A 21,766-nucleotide genomic window follows, 5' to 3' on the forward strand; every position below is an offset into this window, starting at 1 on the left:
ACATAATAAGGAAATCGAAGATCATACTTTCAAATTATGCGAACAAAATTGCAACAACAAGTGTGACGAAATGGAGGGGAGCATGAACCTCTCCAAGACGTGAAGCTTCCTCCGGCACTTGTTGGACCCAGACAACTCGAAAACGCAATCTGGTATAAGATTGGCAAAAGTGAGGCACGCGTTCGAAGGGAACGATGATTATTTCATGACCAGATTAATTGAGACGTATGTGGGGGAAACTTCACGAACCCCACTTCCTGACTATGGTGGAGCGCCTAACGAGGCGCTGGACGCCCCCATCACAGAAGCGGAAGTGAGGGCGAAGATTGTAAGACTTAAAACGAAGTCGGCTCCAGGCCCTGACGGGGTAACGAACAAAATGCTCAGGAACCTAGACGATGACTCCATTAGTTATCTAACGGAATAAATGCAGGAATGTTGGGGAAAAGGCGAGCTCCCAACAGTGGAAGACGGCAAGCATTATTTTAATACCGAAACCAGAGAAGCCTCCTCAACTGGCAAATTTACGACCAATTTTCTTAACTTCATGCGTGGGGAAATTGATGGAGCACGTCGTTCGAACCAGACTGATCAGTTCCATGGAGCAGGGCTACCTGTGGCCACATGAGATGGTCAGGTTCCGACCTCACTTGTGTACGCAGGACGTCATGTTCCAAATCAAACATGACATAATAGAGTCAAAGCCTGAAGATGCGAAAGCAATATTGGGGCTCGGCCTCACGAAGGCTTTCGACAGCGTAAAACATGAGGCGGTTCTGGAAGGGCTGAACAATAATAATGTAAGTACCAGGACATATCGCTACATCAGGGACTTTCTGACGGGTAGAACGGCCAGCATGAAGTTCCAAACGCTGGAATCCCCCGCAATAGAGCTAGGGAGTAAGGGCACGCCCCAGGAATCAGATCTGTCCCCCCTACTCTTCAACGTGGCTATGAGGGAACTCCCCGAGCAATTGGCAAAGCTCGAAGGATTCAAATTTAGTATATATGCGAATGATATCACCCTTTGGGTCAACCGGGGAAGTGGTTCGTGCGTCGAAGCGAAAACCTGCTCCAAGTCGCCACCGACACCATAGTCGATTACGCGGCAGAGAGAGGCCTAGCGTGCTCGCCGCAGAAATCAGAATTGTTTATGTATACAATCCGAAGCACTTAAGATGCAAGGCACCGTCGGAGATCAAAATTAAGTGGCGGGTAACGAGGTACCAATAGTCGAGCAAATCATAATCTTGGGCTTGATTATCCACTCACACGGACATAATGGCGAGACCATCAAGAGACTGGAGAATCACGCGATGCAGACCCTGAACCTAATTAGGCGGGTGGCCAGCAGGGGCTGAGGATTAAAGGAAAAAACATTGATGAAACTGATAAAGGCGTACATCTTCAGCCGAGTGAGCTACGCAACGCCGTATCTAGATTTGAAAGCGGTGGGAAAGGGAAAGATTGAGTCTCTAATGAGAAAATGCGTAAAAAGAGCGCTGGGACTGCCCATGTGCACATCCGCATAGAGACTGATGGCTCTAGTGGTACACAACACATAGGGAGAACTGGCGGAAGCGGTGCGAACCTCCCAAATTGAGACTTAGCACCACGAAGATAGGAAGAGTTATTTTGGCGAAAGTTGGAATAAATCCGGATAGGGGTCCCACGGTCAAGATGGAGGTAGATAGGGAAGTTAGACAAATCTGATGATTCCCCCCCTGCCAAAAAACATGCACCCGGAATATAACAAAGACATGAGGAAGAAACGAGCCGAAGCATTAAAAATTAGATTCGGCGAAATTTCGGAACATGAGGTGGCCTATGTAGACGCGGCGGGAGGTGGTGGCAGTTTCACAGTGGCAACGGTCGTCAGCGGCCGGGGCAATCCCGTGACAGCTGCCACTTTGCGCGGGCGGAGCATAGAATTAGCCGAGGAAACTGCGATCGCGTTAGCTTGCGTCGAAACGGAAGCGAAGTTTGTCATTAGTGACAGCAAAACTGCCATAAAAAATTTTACCAAGGGCAGGATCTCGCTCTTAGCAGCCAGGGAAAGTTGGATAGGAAAACTGAAATAATTTGGACTCTTGCGCACGAAGCCGTCCCCGGAAACGAGGCGACCCACAAGCTGGCTCGAGATCTCTACCGCCGAGCCGCTACAGAGCCATGGACTTGATGATCGAGGGAGCGGAGAGGGCTTGCTAAAATATGGAGAGATCACGCTGCACTATAGATTGGATCGTAGACTGGTACCCCCGCCAGACCCTAAATGAAACAGCAGACAAGCAGTGGCGTGGAGGCGACTGCAAACTTATACATATCTGCACTCGGTTATGGCTAACCACATGTTCCCTGAGGCCAGGAGTGATAAGTGCAATCTTTATGGGGCGAGAGAGATCCTCGACCACATAATATGGGAATGCCCGTATTCTCCCAAGGGGACGCACAATATAGGCAGTAGAGACACCTGGGAGACCCTGCTGCGCCGCTCGGACCCTGAGCTCCAGCTCCTACTCGTCCAACTGGCTGAAGAGGCTGCTGGGATCCAAGACCTCTCAGCCTGCATGTGAGGCGGCGGCATCAGCCCCCTGACCTGCGTGTCGGGGGGCGGGTAGATCGCCTTTTCTGCAGGACATTAAAGTTTAGTCCATCCATCAATCCCGCAAGTGAAAGTTGCATACAAGGGACCGCGGCCGCGAGATGACTGCGTTGTATCGCCATAAAAGCGTTATGCTGCCAGTTGTTATTGTCACGAAGCTCACGGGAAATCTTTCAGTTAGAATGCAAGCTGGTCGAACGCGCATCTCCGCGAAAATGACTTTCTACAGATCCTGTTAAAAAAAAAAAAACGTATGTGTGCCTCATGTCTTATAAACGAAAAACATGAGCTCGGCCATATCCAGTGAGAGGCGCATGCTAGACATTCACATGATGTATTTGTGGTAGTCAGAACCAACGTCCAAAGAAGCAAGTGACGCCATGCAGCTTATGTGTTCTTGATTTATTCATGACCGATGAGAGTCAGAATAATAAACATGAGCTGTCACACTGGCACACTTAGTCCAGAACACTATAGAAGCTAATGTTGCTAAGGTGTAGGTGGCTTATTTTCTTGATGCAGAAAATTGCAAGTGGCCTCTGGTGAGCGAGATTCATCATCTCGTAATCATCATGATAAATGGGACCAAAAAAACGACGCTCTCCTTGCTACAGGCATAGCTTTCCTGAAGACAGAAGCTTGACTTTACGCTTAGACGTATCATTGCTACGGCACCTTCAGGACATTGTCGAGGCGCATGACACTCGTCATAATGACAGTTTCCCTTTCGATCCGAAAGTATGCATGCAAACAGACATATTTACGAGCTAGATACTTCGCTTTATACCTCAAATAAATCGACAATGCTCACGTGTGTTTCATCACGTTTAATAGAAAATCTGCAACTCGAAACAACTAAACGTCTAGTGAAATATTCCTTAAAGAAAAAGAGCATGAAGCATATCTTTAGCTACATTTGATACAGCAATGGCGTAGGTAATTTTGCTACGCGTATATGGCACTGGCGCTGCGGCATAAAAATTGGTTTCAATAACATATTAAAAGTATGCATGAAAATAGAAACAAATATTTTTCATACGGCCAGGTCATTAAGCCACTCATGCGTTCCTGACGTCTTAGAGATATGCAACCAAGATTGTATTAACCTCTTCTGCTGCAAATGTATACCAAACATGAAACCCATAATGAACGATGGCTGAATGTGAAAATAAAACCGTAATGAAAAGTCGCTACAATTTTCCAGCCTGAAGTGCCTTGTGCAGCTGGACACACAATTTACTAATTTACTCGCACAAAGTGCCGTCGGGCGGCGGGCGTAACGCAGGCGTTCAGCCGGCATAGTGAATGCTGTACTGGGTTTTCATGAGCTTTATATTCAAGGCTGCGCCCATGAGTGAGGGAGCGTTCTTCCCTTGCCCTCTTTATCCTCGTCGCAAGTGAACGTAAGCGAGCGTCAAGGATGGCATCGCCGCGAAAGCGGAGCGCGGTCGCTCCCGCCTCCTTCACAATGGCCCGATACTTTTTAACACGATTTTACGGACGGAAACCAGGCACTTTTGAAGTTTGGTTTCATTTATGCTGAAAAAATTCCAGTCAAGCGGTCGCTGTTGCTAAGGGGGAGGATGAGTGGGAGTCACTTGTGCACAACGCGTGGTTGCCGGGAATGAACCTCGATGCGCCGCGCGGCCTTCGCAGTGTCGCAAGGTTTTCCTGCATTTGTGGTCATCTCTCGCGTGCTCCTCTTCGTGTCGTGTCGTAAAGCGCGCAGAGTGTGTCGTCAGTCGAGTCTTAGCGGCGTAACCTAGGCAGCAGACTCACCGTTCTTGATGCTAGCGGGCCCCCAGTAACCGGTGGTGTTGACCTTCAGCGGCTCAGGTGCCTGGTTGAGGAAGCCCACAAGCACGGCGGCAACTATGCCGCCCACCAGGAAGCAACTGAACACCCGCCGGCACGAGCACATCTGCATTTGTAAAGAGGAAGCCGAAATAACACCCAAAGCATCCACGAATGTTCTTCAGGACTGCTGCTTCCGAAACGAACTGTTATCACTCTAATTATTTTACGCAGTATCGTTATACATTTGAAGTTTAAGACTAGCACTATTCTTAAACTTCAAATGGATTCCAACCAACTAGCCCAGCCTTCTGCTTTGATCGTTACAGAGCCCGTTCCGACAAAATGACGACACCAAGGATTGAAAGAAACGCGTCAGAAAACTACCGTCGTGATTCCGTATCAAAACTTAAGCAACTGTTCTTTGTGCAGCGTTAACGGTGGTATCATACATATAGCTTCAAATCTAACATCCTCTGCTAGTTAAGCTGGAGGCTGGTTTATAACAAGGCTTCGAGCCGACAAGTGGGACAAAAACCTTTGAGAGCATTACAGAGATCTATGTTGGAGAAATGCGAAAGCATGTGCGTTGGCTGCTCTTTGCGGCGCCTAATCAGCACGTTACAGAGTCATGACTAGAGACTAATCATGGTTATGGCTGACTTAGACAAGTCATGGACTTCATAGCCATTCACATTGGATCTCCCATCTGGCTGGCTTATGACAAGTGATTTTGATTCATGACTAAACTATAATGACTCACGCGACATGATTTACATACACATCCATAACTTCCAGTCTCATCTTAATGATGTTACATATCGCATTCATATTTTGCTTCTATGTTTTGTTTCAGTTTTTCTTTCCACATTTTGCTGAGACGTTCTCGCAAACATAGCCATCCAAGTAAGGTTTTTGCCTTACTAGTGTTACTAGTGCGCCTTTCCTTTCCTGAAAGCCAACCAATTTTCATTTCGTGGAAACACTCGAGCACTTTCGAAACTCTAAACTTTTGCAAGTAGAACCATACCAAACAGCATGTTTCAGTCAGTTTCAGCGGAGTTCAAATGCCGGATATCGCCCCGCCGAAAGGGCGCCATTGCCGTGACCTAGCGTTGGGCCAAAAGTCGCCAAACATGTTGGGAAAACGTTAAGCAGCTCGAAGTTTCCGAACATAGGTTATGACGAAGATGCATGCATCTTCGTTATAGCCGAGGTTATATGTTCGCTATATCTGAGAATAAGGGTTGCGTGTTCTCAATATCTTAAGACTTAAGTAATGTGGTATGCCTACATCTCTTTACCTAGAGGTTCGCTTACCTATCACTGAACCAAGTTTAAAAGCGTTATAACCATCGGCCGCATTCGCTGCTGCCACTTCGACCTTGTGCCACTTCGACCTTGGTAAGATTCTCAGCAGCGGGCTAATCTGGCTTCTTTTCGGCCGGAAGTCTCGGCAGCCTGTCTTGCACGGCTGTGGTCTCCGTCTTCAGCGAGATGGCGTATGAGTATGGCGTATTTACCTAGGTTAAATGAAGGAGCGGCGCAGATGAAACATTATAGGCATAATTTCGCGCTAAAAATATGCCTGTGAAGTCTGAACACCGACTGACCTAACATTTAACTCTTTTTTACGGATCTTCATGAAGACGACAATGTTCAATTGCACTACGCGAGCATGTTTTACAGTTGGAACTTCGCAATACAACTTCATGAAGACGGCTATGTTTAGTTTACTGCACAGCACGAGATCAAACATGCGGCTCACTAAAACACTTCCACAAACTAAAAGTAGCGCCAACTTGTGAAGATTGCCGCCCGCCTCCTCTCCGGCGCTTTCCTTCAGCGTTCGACCCTCCCGTTGGCCGAGCGCCGTAACGCTTTTTCGCACACTTTTTTCTTGCTTGTTGAGTTGGCTGTCTCCTTTCTCCCGGAGCAAAACTTTTAGGCGTCTTCTGAGCGTGTAAGAGGTTTTTCCACAAAGAGCCCCTCACTTTCAGGTAAACATGGCTACATGTGCGCCACCTTCGCAGCCCACAGCGCGAAGTGGCTGAAATGAGAAAGCGCTCCTTTCCTCCGTGACAGAAAGTATAGTCCGCTTTTAAGGCTTTTATGATTATCGAAATAAAAACCTAACGAACAGACCAAATCGTAAGCCCAATAATTCCGATGCCTCCGGCTTGTTTGGTATGCCCTGTTTACTGTTCAGGGGAAAAAATAAGAGAATGAGCCGACGCCGAGGCACCAATCGATTATAGAGCATGAGCTCTGGAATTCTACTGTGTTTATTCCGTTGTTGCATAAACTGTCCTAGCATTCCAGTAACGAGTTGCCTATAAAGCCGAAATGGCAGCTAAGGACGCTGCCGAAGGCATCCTCCTCTTCCCCCCCCCCCCCCCCCCCTCCCGCCCCATTCTTTTCGAACCCATTGTTAGGAGAGCCTCTAATTGAAACCAGCGCCAGCGGAGAAACCTTGGGTAGTCGTCGGCCAAGCACACGTGAAAGCGACTGCGTTTATCGGACACGATCAGCAAACTTGCTTTGTTCTGCCACAGCTGGTAGAAATGGTGTCTTTGTGCCTTTATTGCCGTGTTGCTTCCGGAGAGACGACCGCCATCCGGTCGCATCTCGGCGCTCGCGACTCCGAGCATGTCACGAACCAACTCTTTCGCTATCCTGTATTGGTTCTGTCCCTCAGTTTAAATTGTTTCGGCCCCATCGCTAATAAACCAATTCAAGTTAACGTTACTTATCAAGCCTACTGGTCCCCTTCTTCGACAAGATGAAGCTACAATCCCGCAGCGTGAAATACACGCTTCGCTACCAAACACGCTTCTTTACAAGTGGTGGGCTACACACTGCTTTACAACTTACACCCGTCAGGGGCAGACTATGTGCAGCATCTGATAATGATGGTGATGCTGTGGCTTTCCCCTTTGCACCGGGTGGGCGCAAATATGTACCCTAGCTGTTATTTAGAAGAATTCAAGTGCGCTGACTTGCAAATACTTATATTCTGCACTATCGCGAACTTCGCTATATCCTGGTATACTCCTTCGTTATATCCGAAACAAAGCTGCGCGCCAAGTTTGCATCATCATCATCATCATCATCAGCATGATTATGCCCACTGCAGGGCAAAGGCCTCTCCCATATTTCTCCACTTAACCCGGTTTTGTGCTAGCTGCATCCACTTGACCCCTGCGAACTTCTTAATCTCATCCGCCCACCTAACTTTCTGCCGCCCCCTGCTACGCTTTCCTTCCCTTGGAATCCAGTTTGTTACCCTAAGCGACCATCGGTTATCCTCTCTTCGAACAACATGTCCTGCCCATGTCCATTTCTTCTTAATTTCCACTAGAATGTCGGTAACTTGAGTTATTTCTCTGACCCACTCTGCACGCTTTCTATCTCTTAATGTTACCCCTACCATTTTTCGTTCCATAGCCCTCTGTGTTGTCCTCAAGTAGAACCCTCTTGGTTAGCCTCCACGTTTCAGCCCCATAGGTGAGTACAGGCAAGATGCAACTGTTGTATACTTTCCTCTTGAGAGATACCGGTAAGCTGCTAGTCATAATCTGCGAGTGCTTGCCAAATGCGCTCCATCCCAATCTTATTCTTCTTGTTATTTCCTTTTCATGGTCCGGATCTGCGGTTACTACCTGTCCTAAGTAGACATATTCGCTTACTACTTCCAGTGTTTCGCTACCTAATGTAAACTGCTGTTCCTTCCCGAGGCTGTTGAATATTACCTTAGTCTTCTGCATATTGATTTTCAAGCCTACCTTTTACTGTCTAGGTCATCAATCATTATTTGCAGTTCATCCCCCGAGTTGCTTAGCAAGGCATTGTCATCAGCAAATCGCAGATTACTGAGGTATTCTCCATCTACCATTATCCCTAACTGCTCCCATTCCAAGTTTGCATAGCAAAGTGTAAAGCACAAAACGACGAATCATTTGACCCCATTCAAAACGTTCTGCGACAAAGGGTTATGCCACAGTGCCCGTTTGCAATGCAATGCATTACATTGCACTCTGGAATGCAGCGCAGAATTGACTCAGCCGTTACGTGTGGAAGTCACCACTGAACTTCGCTTCTAATGGAGATGGACACGGGGACAAGTGTATTCATCATTTTTGGAAATAAGTATCACAGCCAGTACTTCCCGTCGTCTCTTCTGAAGAACATTCTTCTGAAGAGGAATGCTGAAGGACTACTCGGATGAGCTGTCTCCTGTTCATGGAAGTCTGCTCATCTCAAGAACCGCACATGCGACGAGGTGTGGTCGTGCGTTGCTTCTAGCGGTCACCCGTCACTCATGTGGCGCGGTTGGATGAAAGGCCTTGGCTTGGAACAGTGTAATTTAAGAAAGTAAACGCCGTTTCGTCGTTTCAGGATGTAGTGGCTAGCAGTCGAGTGCATTCGATGACGAGCTTGGAACCTGCAGAGGAGTAGCCACGAAACTCGCCATCCAAGACAACGCCAAAGCAAAGTTCTCAAGCTCTGCCTGTTCCGTTCTCGCTGAACGATCGCCTGAACGCGGGACTGCTTCGTATCGAACGTACAGGATCGAGTATTGAAACCGGTAAGGATAGCATAGTGATCTGCACCCATTCTGCTTATTCTCAAGCGCAGCTGACTCGAATCTGTGATGGCTTCATGGTCACTGGGAACCCAGTGACTGTGCCCACGAACTACCCGATACCACGCGTACAGCATCTTTTTCCGGAATGAATGCGTGAATGAAAGTCCACCAAGCTTCAGCTCAAAGATGACTACCTGCAAATTAACCTAGACGACGCATCCTTGAAGCGCTTGTTTGCTGCGTGATGTCAGTGCACGTTAGAGAACCCAGGTTGTCAAATTTTCCGGAGCCCTCCACTACGGCACCTCTCATAGCCTGTGTCGCTTTGGGATATTAAGCCCCATAAACCAAAACAAGTATCCTCGAAGCTTCTGACCATTATCATGCCGAAGAGGTTGTATTAACACACTTGCCTTCCTTTCGGAATTACGTTGGCACTGTTGATTTTTCCAGAGGAAGGACAACTAGATGCAAACCAGTCGGAATTACAGAACATTATCTGTTGTTACAACAGAATTTCTCTGCGGTTTTTGACAAGAAACCTGTTCTGACAACAAAATTTTCTGTAGTAACCCTAACATCTTCTGTACTTACAACTGAAAAGTACTACAAAACTACAGAAACAGAAACCCACTATAGGAAATACTACAAAAGTACAGAAAAATCTGACGTGTACGACACAACAACAGAATACTTTGTCCTATTTTTGACACGGATTTGTAGCTTTTTTTGACTGGGAAGTACTACGGCACATGGTCTGTAGCTTGATGGCATCCTGGCGACGTTGCACAATGGTGAGGACCACCTTGAGAACTTAACCCGAATACTGCGTCGCTTGAAACAAGCCGGACTAAACCCGAAGGACGACAAGTGCCGTTTCATGGATCCGCAGGTTGAATACCTGGTCTACATTGTCGTGTCAGCTAGTTTTCATGCTGACAGTGAGAACACTGAGGCCGCGGTGAAAGCATCAAGGCCTAGTGATGTGAAATCACTGCAAAGTTACCTGGGACTCCTAAACTCTACTGCAATTTCTGCCGAAACTCTCGTCTGTACTTCATCCACTGAATTAGCTACTTGGAGCCAAGACACCATGGATGCATATGCGGGGTGCTGGCCAGGAACGCGCGTTTCGGCAAAACAGAGTTCCTGGTGTCTGCTACGGCTTTGGCACAGCACAGGTATATGACCCTGGAAAACCCTTTGTGCTAATTTGCGATGCATCACCATAGAAGCTGTTTGCAGCGTTACGAAAGGCATGCAGGTACGACCTGGCCAATCCTTGTGCCTATCGCCTCTACGTATTATATATATTATATATTATATATATATATATATATATATATATATATATATATATATATATATATATATATATATATATATATATATATATATATATATATATATATATATATATTATATCGTCACGATTGAAGTCACAGGGAGCCGTGAAGGTACACGTAGCCGAGGACCAGAGAATAAGGTCGGCTTGTCGTTCCGATCCCAGAGTCCAGCACCAGCGCGCCGCTTGTGCCAACAACAACCGCTTCGTCGTCGTCGGCACCAAACGCTGTCGCGTGGCGCTAGGCACGTGGCATTATCCCCCCCCCCCTCCCCCCCCCCCCCCCCGTGAAGGAAAACATTGTCCCGATGACAAGGTGAGAGGAGAAAAAAAATTAGGCGTGAGGTGAACTGTACAATAACGCAAGGTTTCACTTGCAGGAAGCGCTCAGTCACGCGAAAAGTACGGCTTTAAGCGCACCACATGCACAATTTCAGGCCGCTGGCGTCGAACACTGACGGTCACAGTTCCATCATTAACGCTGTTTAAGCGGCGCAGGACTTTATAGGGTCCGAAATAGCGGTGGAGTAGTTTCTCGCTCAAGCCTTTGTGGTGCACGGGGGTCCACACCCACACTTGGTCCCCTGGTTCGTAGTGGACTTCCCTGTGCCGGAGGTTATAGTGTCGAGCGTCGGTGGCATGCTGCTCCTTGATCTGCAAGCGGGCCAGCTGACGGGTTTGCTCGGCCTGTTCTGCGAAATGGGCGGCATCGGGTTCGACCGCTTCTTCCCCGCACGGGAGCATCGCGTCCAACATCGTGCGGGCCTCTCTGCCATATACGAGACGGAACGGCGTAAACTACGTGGTTTCCTGCGGCGCCGTATTGTAGGCGAAGGTGACATACGGCAGGATCTCGTCCCACATTTTATGTTCGACGTCGATGTACATTGAGATCATGTCCGCCAAAGTTTTGTTTAGTCGTTCCGCTAATCCATTTGTCTGAGGGTGATACGCTGTTGTTATGCGATGCTCGGTATGGCTGAGAGTTAAGGTGTCCCGAGGTAGCCGAGCTGTAGACGCCTTTCCTCGGTCAGTAATGATGGTCGACGGTGCACCGTGTCTGAGCACAATGTCGTTCATAAAGAATCGAGCAACTTCGCCGGCAGTACCTCGGGCAAGGGCCTTCGTTTCAGCGTAGCGTGTTAAGTAGTCTGTGGCGACTACGATCCACTTGTGTACGTTCGAGGATAAAGGAAATGGGCCTAAAAGGTCCATGCCCACTTGCTCGAAGGGTGTGAGGGATGGTTCAATAGATTGTAACATACCAGATGGCTTGAGCGTGGGTTTTTTTTTCGCCGCTGGCATTGTCGACAAGTCTGTACGTAACGTCTAACGCTCGGAGAAAGATGTGGCCAGTAATAGTTCTGCCGGACTCGGTTTAGGGTGCGTGTAAAGCCAAGATGCCCTGAAGTTGGTTCGTCGTGGCAGGCCAGAAGGATTTCGTGCTTTAGATCAGCCGGTATGACTAGCAGGTATGTTTTTGCACTCGACGTAGAATTTTTCTTATAAAGCACCCCATTGCGGAGGCAATACGACAACAACCCCCGAGTAAGATACCGGGGTATTGTAGGATGCCCACCTTCAAGATGGTCAATAATCAGTTGCAGCTCGTCGTCGGCAGGCTGTTTGGAGGTGACATCGGACGTAGTGACTGCTCCGAGGAAGCTATCGTCGTCGGTGGCATCTGACGAAGGAGGGCCGACGGGCGCGCGGGACAGGCTATCAGCATCGGTGTGCTTCCGGCCAGACTTATCGAAATCGAACTCCTGCAGGCGCAATGCCCAACGTGCTAAGCGGCCACAAGGATCCTTTAAGTTTTTCAGCCAACACAACGAGTGATGGTCAGTGATGACACGAAACGGTCGGTCATAAAGGTACGGGCGGAACTTGGCAGCGGCCCATACTACTGCCAAACAATCTTTTTCAGTGTTGGAATAGTTACACTCAGCACGGGAAAGTGCACGGCTGGCGTAGGCAATTACTTTCTCGACCCCGTCTTGGTGCTGAACTAGAACGGCACCAAGGCCGACGTTGCTCGCATCCGTGTGTAACTCTGTGTCGGCATCATCGTCGAAATGTGCCAGGATCGGGGGTGACTGGAGCCGGCGTCGTAACTCGTCGAAAGCCATCTGCTGCTCGGCGCCCCAGGAAAATGATGCGTCATCTCCAGTCAGGAGAGTCAGAGGGCTGACCATCTGTGCAAAGTTTTTGATAAAGCGACGATAATAGGAGCACAGCCCCAAAATCCGTCGGACTGCTTTTTTGTGGGCGGGGACGGGAAAGGCAGCAACGGCAGCAAGTTTCTCAGGGTCAGCTCGGATGCCATCAGCACTCACGATGTGCCCAAGAAACTTCAATTCGATGAACCCGAAGTGGCACTTTTGCGGCTTGAGAGAAAGGTTGGCGGATCGGACGGCTTCGAGAACAGTTCTCAGGCGGCGCAGGTGTTCCGTGAACGTCGGTGAAAACATTATCACGTCGTCGAGATAAACAAGGCATGTCTGCCACTTAAGACCTGTGAGCACAGTGTCCATCATCCGCTGGAAGGTGGCAGGAGCACAGCAGAGCCCGAATTGGAGGACGCGGAATTCATAGAGCCCATGTGGTGTTACGAAGGCAGTTTTTTCACGGTCCCTCTCATCAACTTCAATTTGCCAATAACCACTCATGAGGTCAATGGAGGAGAAGTACTTGGCTCGGCGAAGTCGGTCGAGAGAGTCGTCAATCCGTGGCAGCGGATAGACGTCCTTCTTTGTCATACTGTTAAGTTTCCGATAGTCAACGCAGAAGCGAAGTGTTCCGTCTTTCTTTTTAACGAGGACTACAGGCGACGACCATGGGCTGCTTGAAGGTTGAATGACGCCATCGGCGAGCATCTCCTTGACTTGCTGTTGGATAGCGTCTCTCTCCCGAGGAGACACACGATAGGGCTGCTGATGGATGGGTCGAGTGCCTTCATGCGTGATAATTCGGTATTTAATGACCGACGTTTGCTGCACTTTAGATGAAGACGTGAAGCACACACGAAACTCCAGCAATAGATCTTGGAGTTGCCTCTTTTCAACGGAGAAAAGGCTAGAATTGATGTTGACAGCGTGTACGTCATCATCAGGTTCAGTGCTAGGCGTAGTTTCCTCTGAAGCAAAACATTCGGCGACTTCCTGCAGATGGTCGACGTAAGCAATGACAGTGCCACGGAACAGATGTCGATGTTCATTGGAGAAATTGGTGACAAGCACCTCCGTCTCTCTTCCACGAAGGAAACAAAGACCTCTTGCCACAGAAACTCCCAAGGCGAGTGAGAGGGAGACATTAGGCTCAACAACCCGGAGACCGTGATGTGGCTCGTCACAAGTAACTCTGGCGAGGATGCTGGCGCGTGGTGGCACCGTGAGGCTATCATCGGCGACTCGCAGCGTGGAGTGGGACCCGCGGTACTCATGCTTTTCAGTGGCCAGTTTGGCGGAAAACGTCACCAAGCGGTTCGGTAGATCTATAGTGGCACCGTGCTCACGAAGGAAGTCGATGCCAAGAATAACATCACGAGAGCATTCGCGTAGAACAAGAAAAGTCGCAACAAATGTGCAGCCTCGCACCGTAACCCGGGCTGTACACATACCCAGTGGTGCAACCACATGTCCGCCTGCCGTCCAAATGTTTGGTCCGTTCCAATATATATATATATATATATATATATATATATATATATATATATATATATATATATATATATATATATATATATATATATAAGGCAGGGCTCCTGCCGAAACGTCGACTACAAATAAACTTGGAAACAGTATGAAGCAATTTTTCACTTATATATATATATATATATATATATATAATAATTGCGCTCTTTACTGTCGACCCCACCGATTCGAGGTGTAGAATAGCGCGTTCGGACACAATTGCCTAATACCGTGCGCGCGACCCTGATTGGGCCACGTCGCCCCTGTTTTTCGCAGTGTTGCAAACAGCTTCTGAGACGGAGCACCGGGGGTATAGAGTGGGGGGGTGCACAGGCTCACGGGGAAGGCAGGGGTGCTGAGCGTCCGATAGCATTACAACCAGAAGTCTCGCGCCCAATGAGTGCAACAACAGTCGTTTGGATAAGGACACTCCGGTTTCTGTGTTTGGAATGGCTAAGTTTCGGCAGTACGTACATATATGGGACTCAGAGTTCAAGGTGGTAACCGACCGCAATCATTTCCTTGACGTGCTCGCCACTGACAAGTCTGTGCCGAAAATGTGTTCCCCACGCATGCTGCACAGGTCATTAATGCTCGAGCTTACAACTATAAACTCAGAGATCAGTTAGCATCACGAACGCGGAATGTTTGTGCAGGCTGGCGCTGCCTGTTGCTGCACAATCCGTAGATCGGCCGGCGGATGCATTCATGCTCGAGGCTGCTTACCTCAGGGCCCTGGTGCTGTCCGTAGCGGCTGGAGTTACCTCCAAAGATCCTGTTTAAGCAAAGGTTCGGCAGGCACTTTGGTCCAGAACAGAGCTGTGACCTTATAAGTCTCTTCAATTTGGTTTGCGCTGGCTGCACTAGTTGCTGTGAACGCGGAGCGCCGGTTCGAGTAGTGCAGCTGGAGCGCCGAGACTTCGGCGTGCTACGGCAGCTGCCAAAACGAGCGCGGAAGTGCAGTGACTGTGGAACATTTTTTTTTTTTTAACAATGCGCAAGTTCTACCAGGTTTTTGCTGTTGTTTCTATTTAATTTTTTATCTTCATATTTTGTAAGCTTATGTTTTAGATCCAGAGTTTATATTCTGTAAATGTATTGTTACAGAATGTTGAAGGCATTGAAAGCCCCTAAACTATAATGAAGTAAAGAATAATTAGCAAGTATGACCTGATATGAACTGTTATCGCTCACTTCTGGACTACATAAAATCAGCCAACCTTTTCCGTGAATGTACTTCATCCTTCATCACATACCCAATGTTGTCCTGAGGCAATAGGCATCGTTTATAAAAAATACATCCCTGCTAAAATACGCATAACGCCCTTTAGCAAAAACCTATATGCGATTCTTATGGGTCCTATATTAAACAATATGTGATTATGCAGGAGCTGATGTGGGGCACAAATGAGCCATAAAGAAGCATGCAGGACTAGTACGAGGACGCAAAGGATATGCATATGCATATATATATATATATATATATAGGTGTCCCGTGCTCTTAATAACAGGCTCCGGTAACTCCTTATTAACAAGTGGGATATATTTTAGGCAATATCCGAGGTGTGAATAGGTCTTGTATTTTCCCATGGCCAGCTATATAGGTACTATGTACAATGATAGAGGGGTTGTTTGTGAAATGTTGCAGAGACGAATTCTGATATACGCGTGCGATGCCGGAGCTAAATTTGTATCAAGATTTAAAAAGCACACATACTCAAATTGTTTTTCGAATTTTAACAAGGTAATGCATGTTGCTGGACAAGTTGGTAGAGCATAACGAAAAACAGCGCTAGCAAACGAAGGACACAGCGCAGTTGTGTGTCCTCCTTTTTCTTGTCCTTCGACTGCTAGCGGTGTTTTCTGTTAAACAAAGTGAACATTATTTAAAGCATTTTTTTCGTTATCGATCTCTGCATGGGCTCCCGTGAGCGTATGCGTTAATTACAAGCAATTACCTGGTTCCATCTTACGTTGCATGTTCATATCTGCAACTGATGAAGAGCCTGTAACGCGAAATTGCAAGAAATGTTAGCCTTCCTCCAGGAACATAACAAGTATTCGAGCATAACCGAAACACGTCGCCGCCCGCCGAACTATTCGCCGATAGCTGTATATGAACAGCGATGCTGATTTGAAGGTTTGCATAATAAGCAAAAGGCGTAGTGGCCAGTGAATACTGCCGCAGCTGCTCCGCTGCCAGCATGTGAAGCTGAAAAATGCACTATGATTTGCGGTATTCCACCAGATATTTATGTATGTAGAAAGAAAAGCATGCGCTCTAAAATGACGACAAAAAAGCCAGCACATGATAAATTGGGATATTCTGCACTGTACGTGCAAGAAGCCAATGCGCTATACTGATGGAGGACATAGCTATCACTGGTGATAAGACAAAAAGAAAAGAAAAAGATTCAGCGTATTTAGGCAATCGGCGAACGACGACCACACTTGAGGAAAGGATACAGTTCAGTACAAAAAAGCAAACTCTAGAAAAGAACAGATATAACCGCAGTAACCACGAGTCGCAGTAGTGGCTTTTATTTTTTTTTTTTATTTTTTGCTGGGCTTACATGCGGTGAGATGCTGTTTCTATTTTCGGTGCGGAGAATAATTTGGTTTCTTTTTTTTTTTTCTTTGGCCATATTCTGAGGTGCGTGTCGTCATGTCAATCTAAGTGCGTGCTCCGGCCACTTTATGCGAAAGGTTTAGTCGCTGACGAGGGTTTGCCGACGCTATGATTCAAGCTCAGTTTTCCGCAGTTACGTACAGTCTAGACTGATTTCAAAGTTATCGCGCGAGCGTCGACCGAGAACATGAACACCACCATGGCCCAGAATCCTCTGTCGTGGCGAGGGAGATGTCGGGTCAGCTTCCCTCACTCAGTTTGCTGTTCCTTAGGCAGCTGCCACTCCCTCCTGGGCGAGTAGCTTTTAATTTGTTTTCATTTAGCACAGATGAAACGCCACTCGGCAGCAAGCCGTATAGCCTTCCAAGAAGGTTATATAAGAACTTCTGGAGTGGCGGTTCCCCATGAATGCCGTTATGCTATGGATGCCATATAATCCTCCTTGACGCCTTCAAGCGCGTCATTTTAAACAAAAGCGCTACCAGTGACGTCATCATGCACAGGTCACGTGAGTGTGCGTATTTCCGTACGTGACAGCAACGACCACGTGTGTGGATTCGACTGGTGCCACGCGCGTGTCTGCAGTCATGACTTTCCTTTTTGCTTTAGCGAACAAGCAGTGATCGCATTGCGCGTGATGTATTTCCACCAATATTAGTTATCGTCCGCGAAGATAAGAAGTAACCAACTCCCCAATTTATTGCAACGAATGCAAGACTAAGAATAGAGAAAAGGGTGGCAAGTTCGTCATAGGGGTGATAGTTTTAACATGGAACAGCGAACTACAGGGATAAGAATGCGAATTCGTGATTTTTCCAATTTTCCTTTTTCTGAAACCGGCCGCTAGGCTGGTCGACATTCACGCGGAAACCTTCAAATCGCGCTAGACTGTGCATGGGTAAAATGAGGCAAAACATGACATAAAAGCGGACTCCATGATGATTGGCTCGTGGCGAGCGTTGCGCTCTGCCAAAATTATAGCTGCCACTGGCAGCAGCCATCGCTTCGTTTGCACCAGCAATGGATCCCCTTAGAACTCTCCTATTTCCGATCCCAACAACGAAGTTCTCGCGGCGACAGCCGGTCTGCAATTCAGCAACTTCAATCCGCGATATGCTTTTTAGAGCGAAGGCGACTCGATTAACAGGATATCAAAAATTTCCTGTTGCCATCGAGGTGGCAATGCCGGCAATAAGCGAAGCTACGGGTGCAGTCGATGACATTGCCGAACCACCCTCACGACTGCCAAGTAAAGACTGCAACATGCGGGCGTTTTTGAACCATGCATTGTTGCAGAAAATCAGAAATGGAGAAGACAGCCTCTCTTGCGCAATTTCTATCATTTTCTGTCCTGTTGCACTAGGTTTAGCGCTTCCTTGACTGTTTACGCCTCGAGTATAGCTTAATCGAAAGTAAATTTTCAGCACCCATGATCCGCAGGGCGCATTCGAAGCTAAAGGAGGCGTTACGTCACAAACTGATCTGCCAGATCATACCTACTGAGTAGGGTGCCTCGATGCACGCGCTCACCTCCGCCGCTGTGCCAGGGGTTTCCGGCTAGTTTCGGCTTCAACTATTTTCGCACCAGGCGACTGAAGGAAAGTGATGTTTATAAGGGAATGACTCCCCGTTCAAGCATGCGCCGCGATAAGATGCCACGGCGGTGGCCGAGTCTAATAAAGAAAAAAAAAAAGAGATGGTGACCGGGTTTTCTGAACCGCCGGCACCAGGAAGTACTTCGTTTTCTCCGGTGGCGGTTCGAATCGCGCTCGAAGACGATTTTCCTTTTTGTTTTTACGACGCTTCAATAGACTTTCCTCCAACCTCTGTGAAAGGCATTGGCGCTAGACTCTTACACGGGGGACAATGGGCTTCTATGAGAGTTCCTGCACTTGACCGTGCAGGGTTGAGACAACTGCGTCATCTGCTACGACATCCGCCATTACGATGCCCACTCCTTAAGCAGCCAAGGTTGGCGGAGGGCACCCAACAGGCGCCGGGCATTGACATGTAGAGATCGTTGCGTTAAAACACGTGCTGCTTTAACGATATGACAAAAACGCAAATTTTTTGCATCAGCTCTACGAAGGTCTCATTAAAATTTTGTAATCCTTGTTTTTAAAGCTCGATTTTCGAATGGTCTTCCTGCAGCAGAAAATTACCATACAAGCCAGCTGCATACAAGCATACCGTATACGTTTTGATGGGCTAGTTAGTGATTATCCATGTTGGTTAAATGCGCGAGATACACACAGACAGAACGAGTCCTGTACTCATTCGTTGTGCCTGTGTTTCGCGCATTTAATCAAAGCGCGAAGACCATTTGGCTTCCGGCCCAAAGACTACTTTGATTAAACAAACTGCTTGCCGCCACGATAAAAGAAAAAACAAAAAACTCGTCGCACACCCTACTTTAAAATATTTTCGAATCAGTAATCAGATAGCCCAATTACGGACTTTAAAGATTAAATTTTAAAGTTGCAACGCTGCATAGAAGGCAATTATCATAGTCAAATAATAACTCACTGATGAGATTTAATGGGGCCGTCTGTACGAGGCGATTTCTAGGGTCACTGACACTGCAGTGAAAGTGGTATTTTTTATAGTTTGAGGCTGCGTTACTTGCATTGTATGCCAATTTCTAAACGGGAAAGGTGATTTGGGATAGCTTTTTAGTGGATTTCATGCATGAGGCAGGTCGCAAGCACACCTGATTACTTTTGTTATTTTCTCTTTTAGTTCTAATCGATACTTACTGTGAAGCTCTCCACTGCTCGCATTTTAGCAATATTTACCATCGCATATTTCAACCAATGGCACATTCACGGATCTTGATTTGGCGACATCGGTTGTGATGAAGCCGTGATGGAGGGCATCAAAAATTTAGGCCTCCTGAGGTTTATTAACCTGCACCGACATCGAACTAGAACACGGCACCGTGTTTTTCACCGCTTTCGAAACTCGGCTCACGTCCTCGGGATCATCATTCGAGTGCCATAAACCACGGAGCCGATACATCTTGGCTACTTTTAATGCTTAATTGTAGTTCCAAACGTAATTTATACTTTTCTTTTCTGTGGGGTATTAGATACTAATACTGCAAAATTTAACACATCTGGCACATTTTTATGTTTCACTTTACGTGACACATATACCTCATTTTATGGACGCTTTCTGCACAGCAAACCCTTTGCATAGCTTTTCTAAATGTACATTTATTTATACCTGATTGTAAATATGCAGATGTGGTTAAAGCGCACCCCGACTGTGAGTAAATGGATGTCTACACGAGGTCACGAGTATACAGCGAAACGAATAAAACTGTTTGGAATGCTTTATTTCCATGATTTTCCATGAGACGCGCTCCCGTCAGGTACCAGCAGGAAATGATGACCCATGCACAAAGTCACGGTGTTTCAAAAATACATTGCCTTTGAAATGACGTGTTATACGTTCGCAATCTGGTGTACTCTGCTTTTCTTCACGAAGAGACATGTGCACATTGAAAACATAAAAAAAAAACATATTCTTGGAAGGGTTGTTCACATATATATTCTACGGGGCAGCATCCCATTCTGGACGTAGAACTGATCACTGCATAGTAGGTGGAAGTCAGGTCACTCCGAAGATAATGTGCACGAAGCCCCTATACGTAACCATTCGCGTCCCTTAGCACAAACTGTCAAGGTTTTGAAGCAGACGCAATTTACAAAGTCCAGCAGAACGATACGCAGCGTCTTCTGCTATTGGTCGGTGCGGCGTGACGTATACGCCAAGCTGCTCTTTTTTTCTGCACTTCTACTCGAGCGGGTGCACGATGTACGAGACTTCGAGCAGAACTAGTCCTGCACCTTGACAAAACGCGAAAAGTACAAAGGGCGCGTAGCACCGGAGAAACGAGGACGGCTGTTCTGAACTTCTTGAAGTGGTGCAACCAAGTCGAAGATACCTATAGTCAATTGCACTATGCAATTCAGCACTCACGAAAACACCCTGTTGCATGGGTTCACTAGTTGTCTCCAGTATCTCAATTTCAACCGAAAGTACTGCACCTGTTCCGTCACCCTGGTAAAGTACGTCGCGCCCACTTATAACTAACATAACGGTCACGCTGATTGCGTTCGTTATATTCGAAGTTCACAGTAAAATGATTTCCCATATTGTGCTGAAAAAAAATCACCCAAGAACAGAGTTAATTTAAAAAAAAAAAGTATGTTATGTGCATCTGCTTTTCCAAGACACACCGCTTCACGGCGTTTTCTAATCTGTGCAGGGCGGCTATGTACTCCTCTTCAAGACCCTTGCTGCCAACAAACTATTTCATAGACCCCATGTAACTAACCTCTATCGAAGCGCTCGCGCGACTAGAGCGAAAAATTCACAGCGGCTTAGCTGTAGTTAAGCCTAGGAGACTGCGAAAGCAACTGCTTCGATGGCTTGAGAAGAAGCACGCATTCGCCGAGCCGCATCTTGAGCACGACGTCTGGCTCGACGCTCTTCACGTTGTTCCTCTGTCTCCGTAACTCGCTGTCGCTTCCTGGCCTCACACTGGCGAGCCGCCTTCCCTCTCTGCTTCTCAAACAGCATGGCGAACTGTCTTACAAGCGCTGAAATGGCATGCTTTATACAGCGCAGCCTCCCCTCCTCTACTATACCGAAGAGAGAAGAGAGGCGAAGTATCCAATGGAAGACAACACCTGTTAAACCACAGCGCACCTAGGTGGAGAAGCACGAAATGCCCGGCGTGGCTACGAGCCACGCTACGCTGAAGAGTCAACTTGGTAGTATTGATAGCCCATCTTCACCTCGCTTATGACGTCACACCACCTGTCAGACTACAGCGCACCTAGTGGGAGAAGCACGAAACGCCCGGCGCAGCTACGAGCCACGCTACGCTGAAGTGCCGACTTGGTAGCCCAGCTCTCGCGCTAGTATGACGTCAATAGTCACGTGGTGTAAAGCTACCGGACCACGCTATGCTGAAGGCTCGAAACCTGGCGTAGTATTGGTTTCGCAAAAGTGTAGTCACCGCGGTCAGAGAAGGTCGCACGCGATGGGCCTGACAGCTGTCGAGCACGAATAGAGGACCTTCCTGTTTTGCTTCGTTATGTAACGG

The 21,766-nt window shown here is 47.5% G+C and overlaps 1 protein-coding gene across 1 annotated transcript in view; it reads right to left on the minus strand.

Annotated features, from left to right (window-relative positions):
- The window catches only part of LOC146208715 (epoxide hydrolase 1-like), a 72,122-nt gene that overhangs the window by 41,044 nt on the left and 9,312 nt on the right, over positions 1-21,766 (minus strand). Inside the window, exon 2 of the mRNA XM_084595939.1 lies at positions 4,382-4,523. Coding sequence (XP_084452065.1) covers positions 4,382-4,523 — 142 coding nt within the window. The remainder of the gene's footprint in view (positions 1-4,381; positions 4,524-21,766) is intronic.

This window comes from Amblyomma maculatum, chromosome 1, assembly GCF_055883805.1.
Source record: "Amblyomma maculatum isolate TAMU_Amacu chromosome 1, ASM5588380v1, whole genome shotgun sequence".
In the NCBI taxonomy this organism is placed as follows: Eukaryota; Metazoa; Arthropoda; class Arachnida; order Ixodida; family Ixodidae; genus Amblyomma; species Amblyomma maculatum.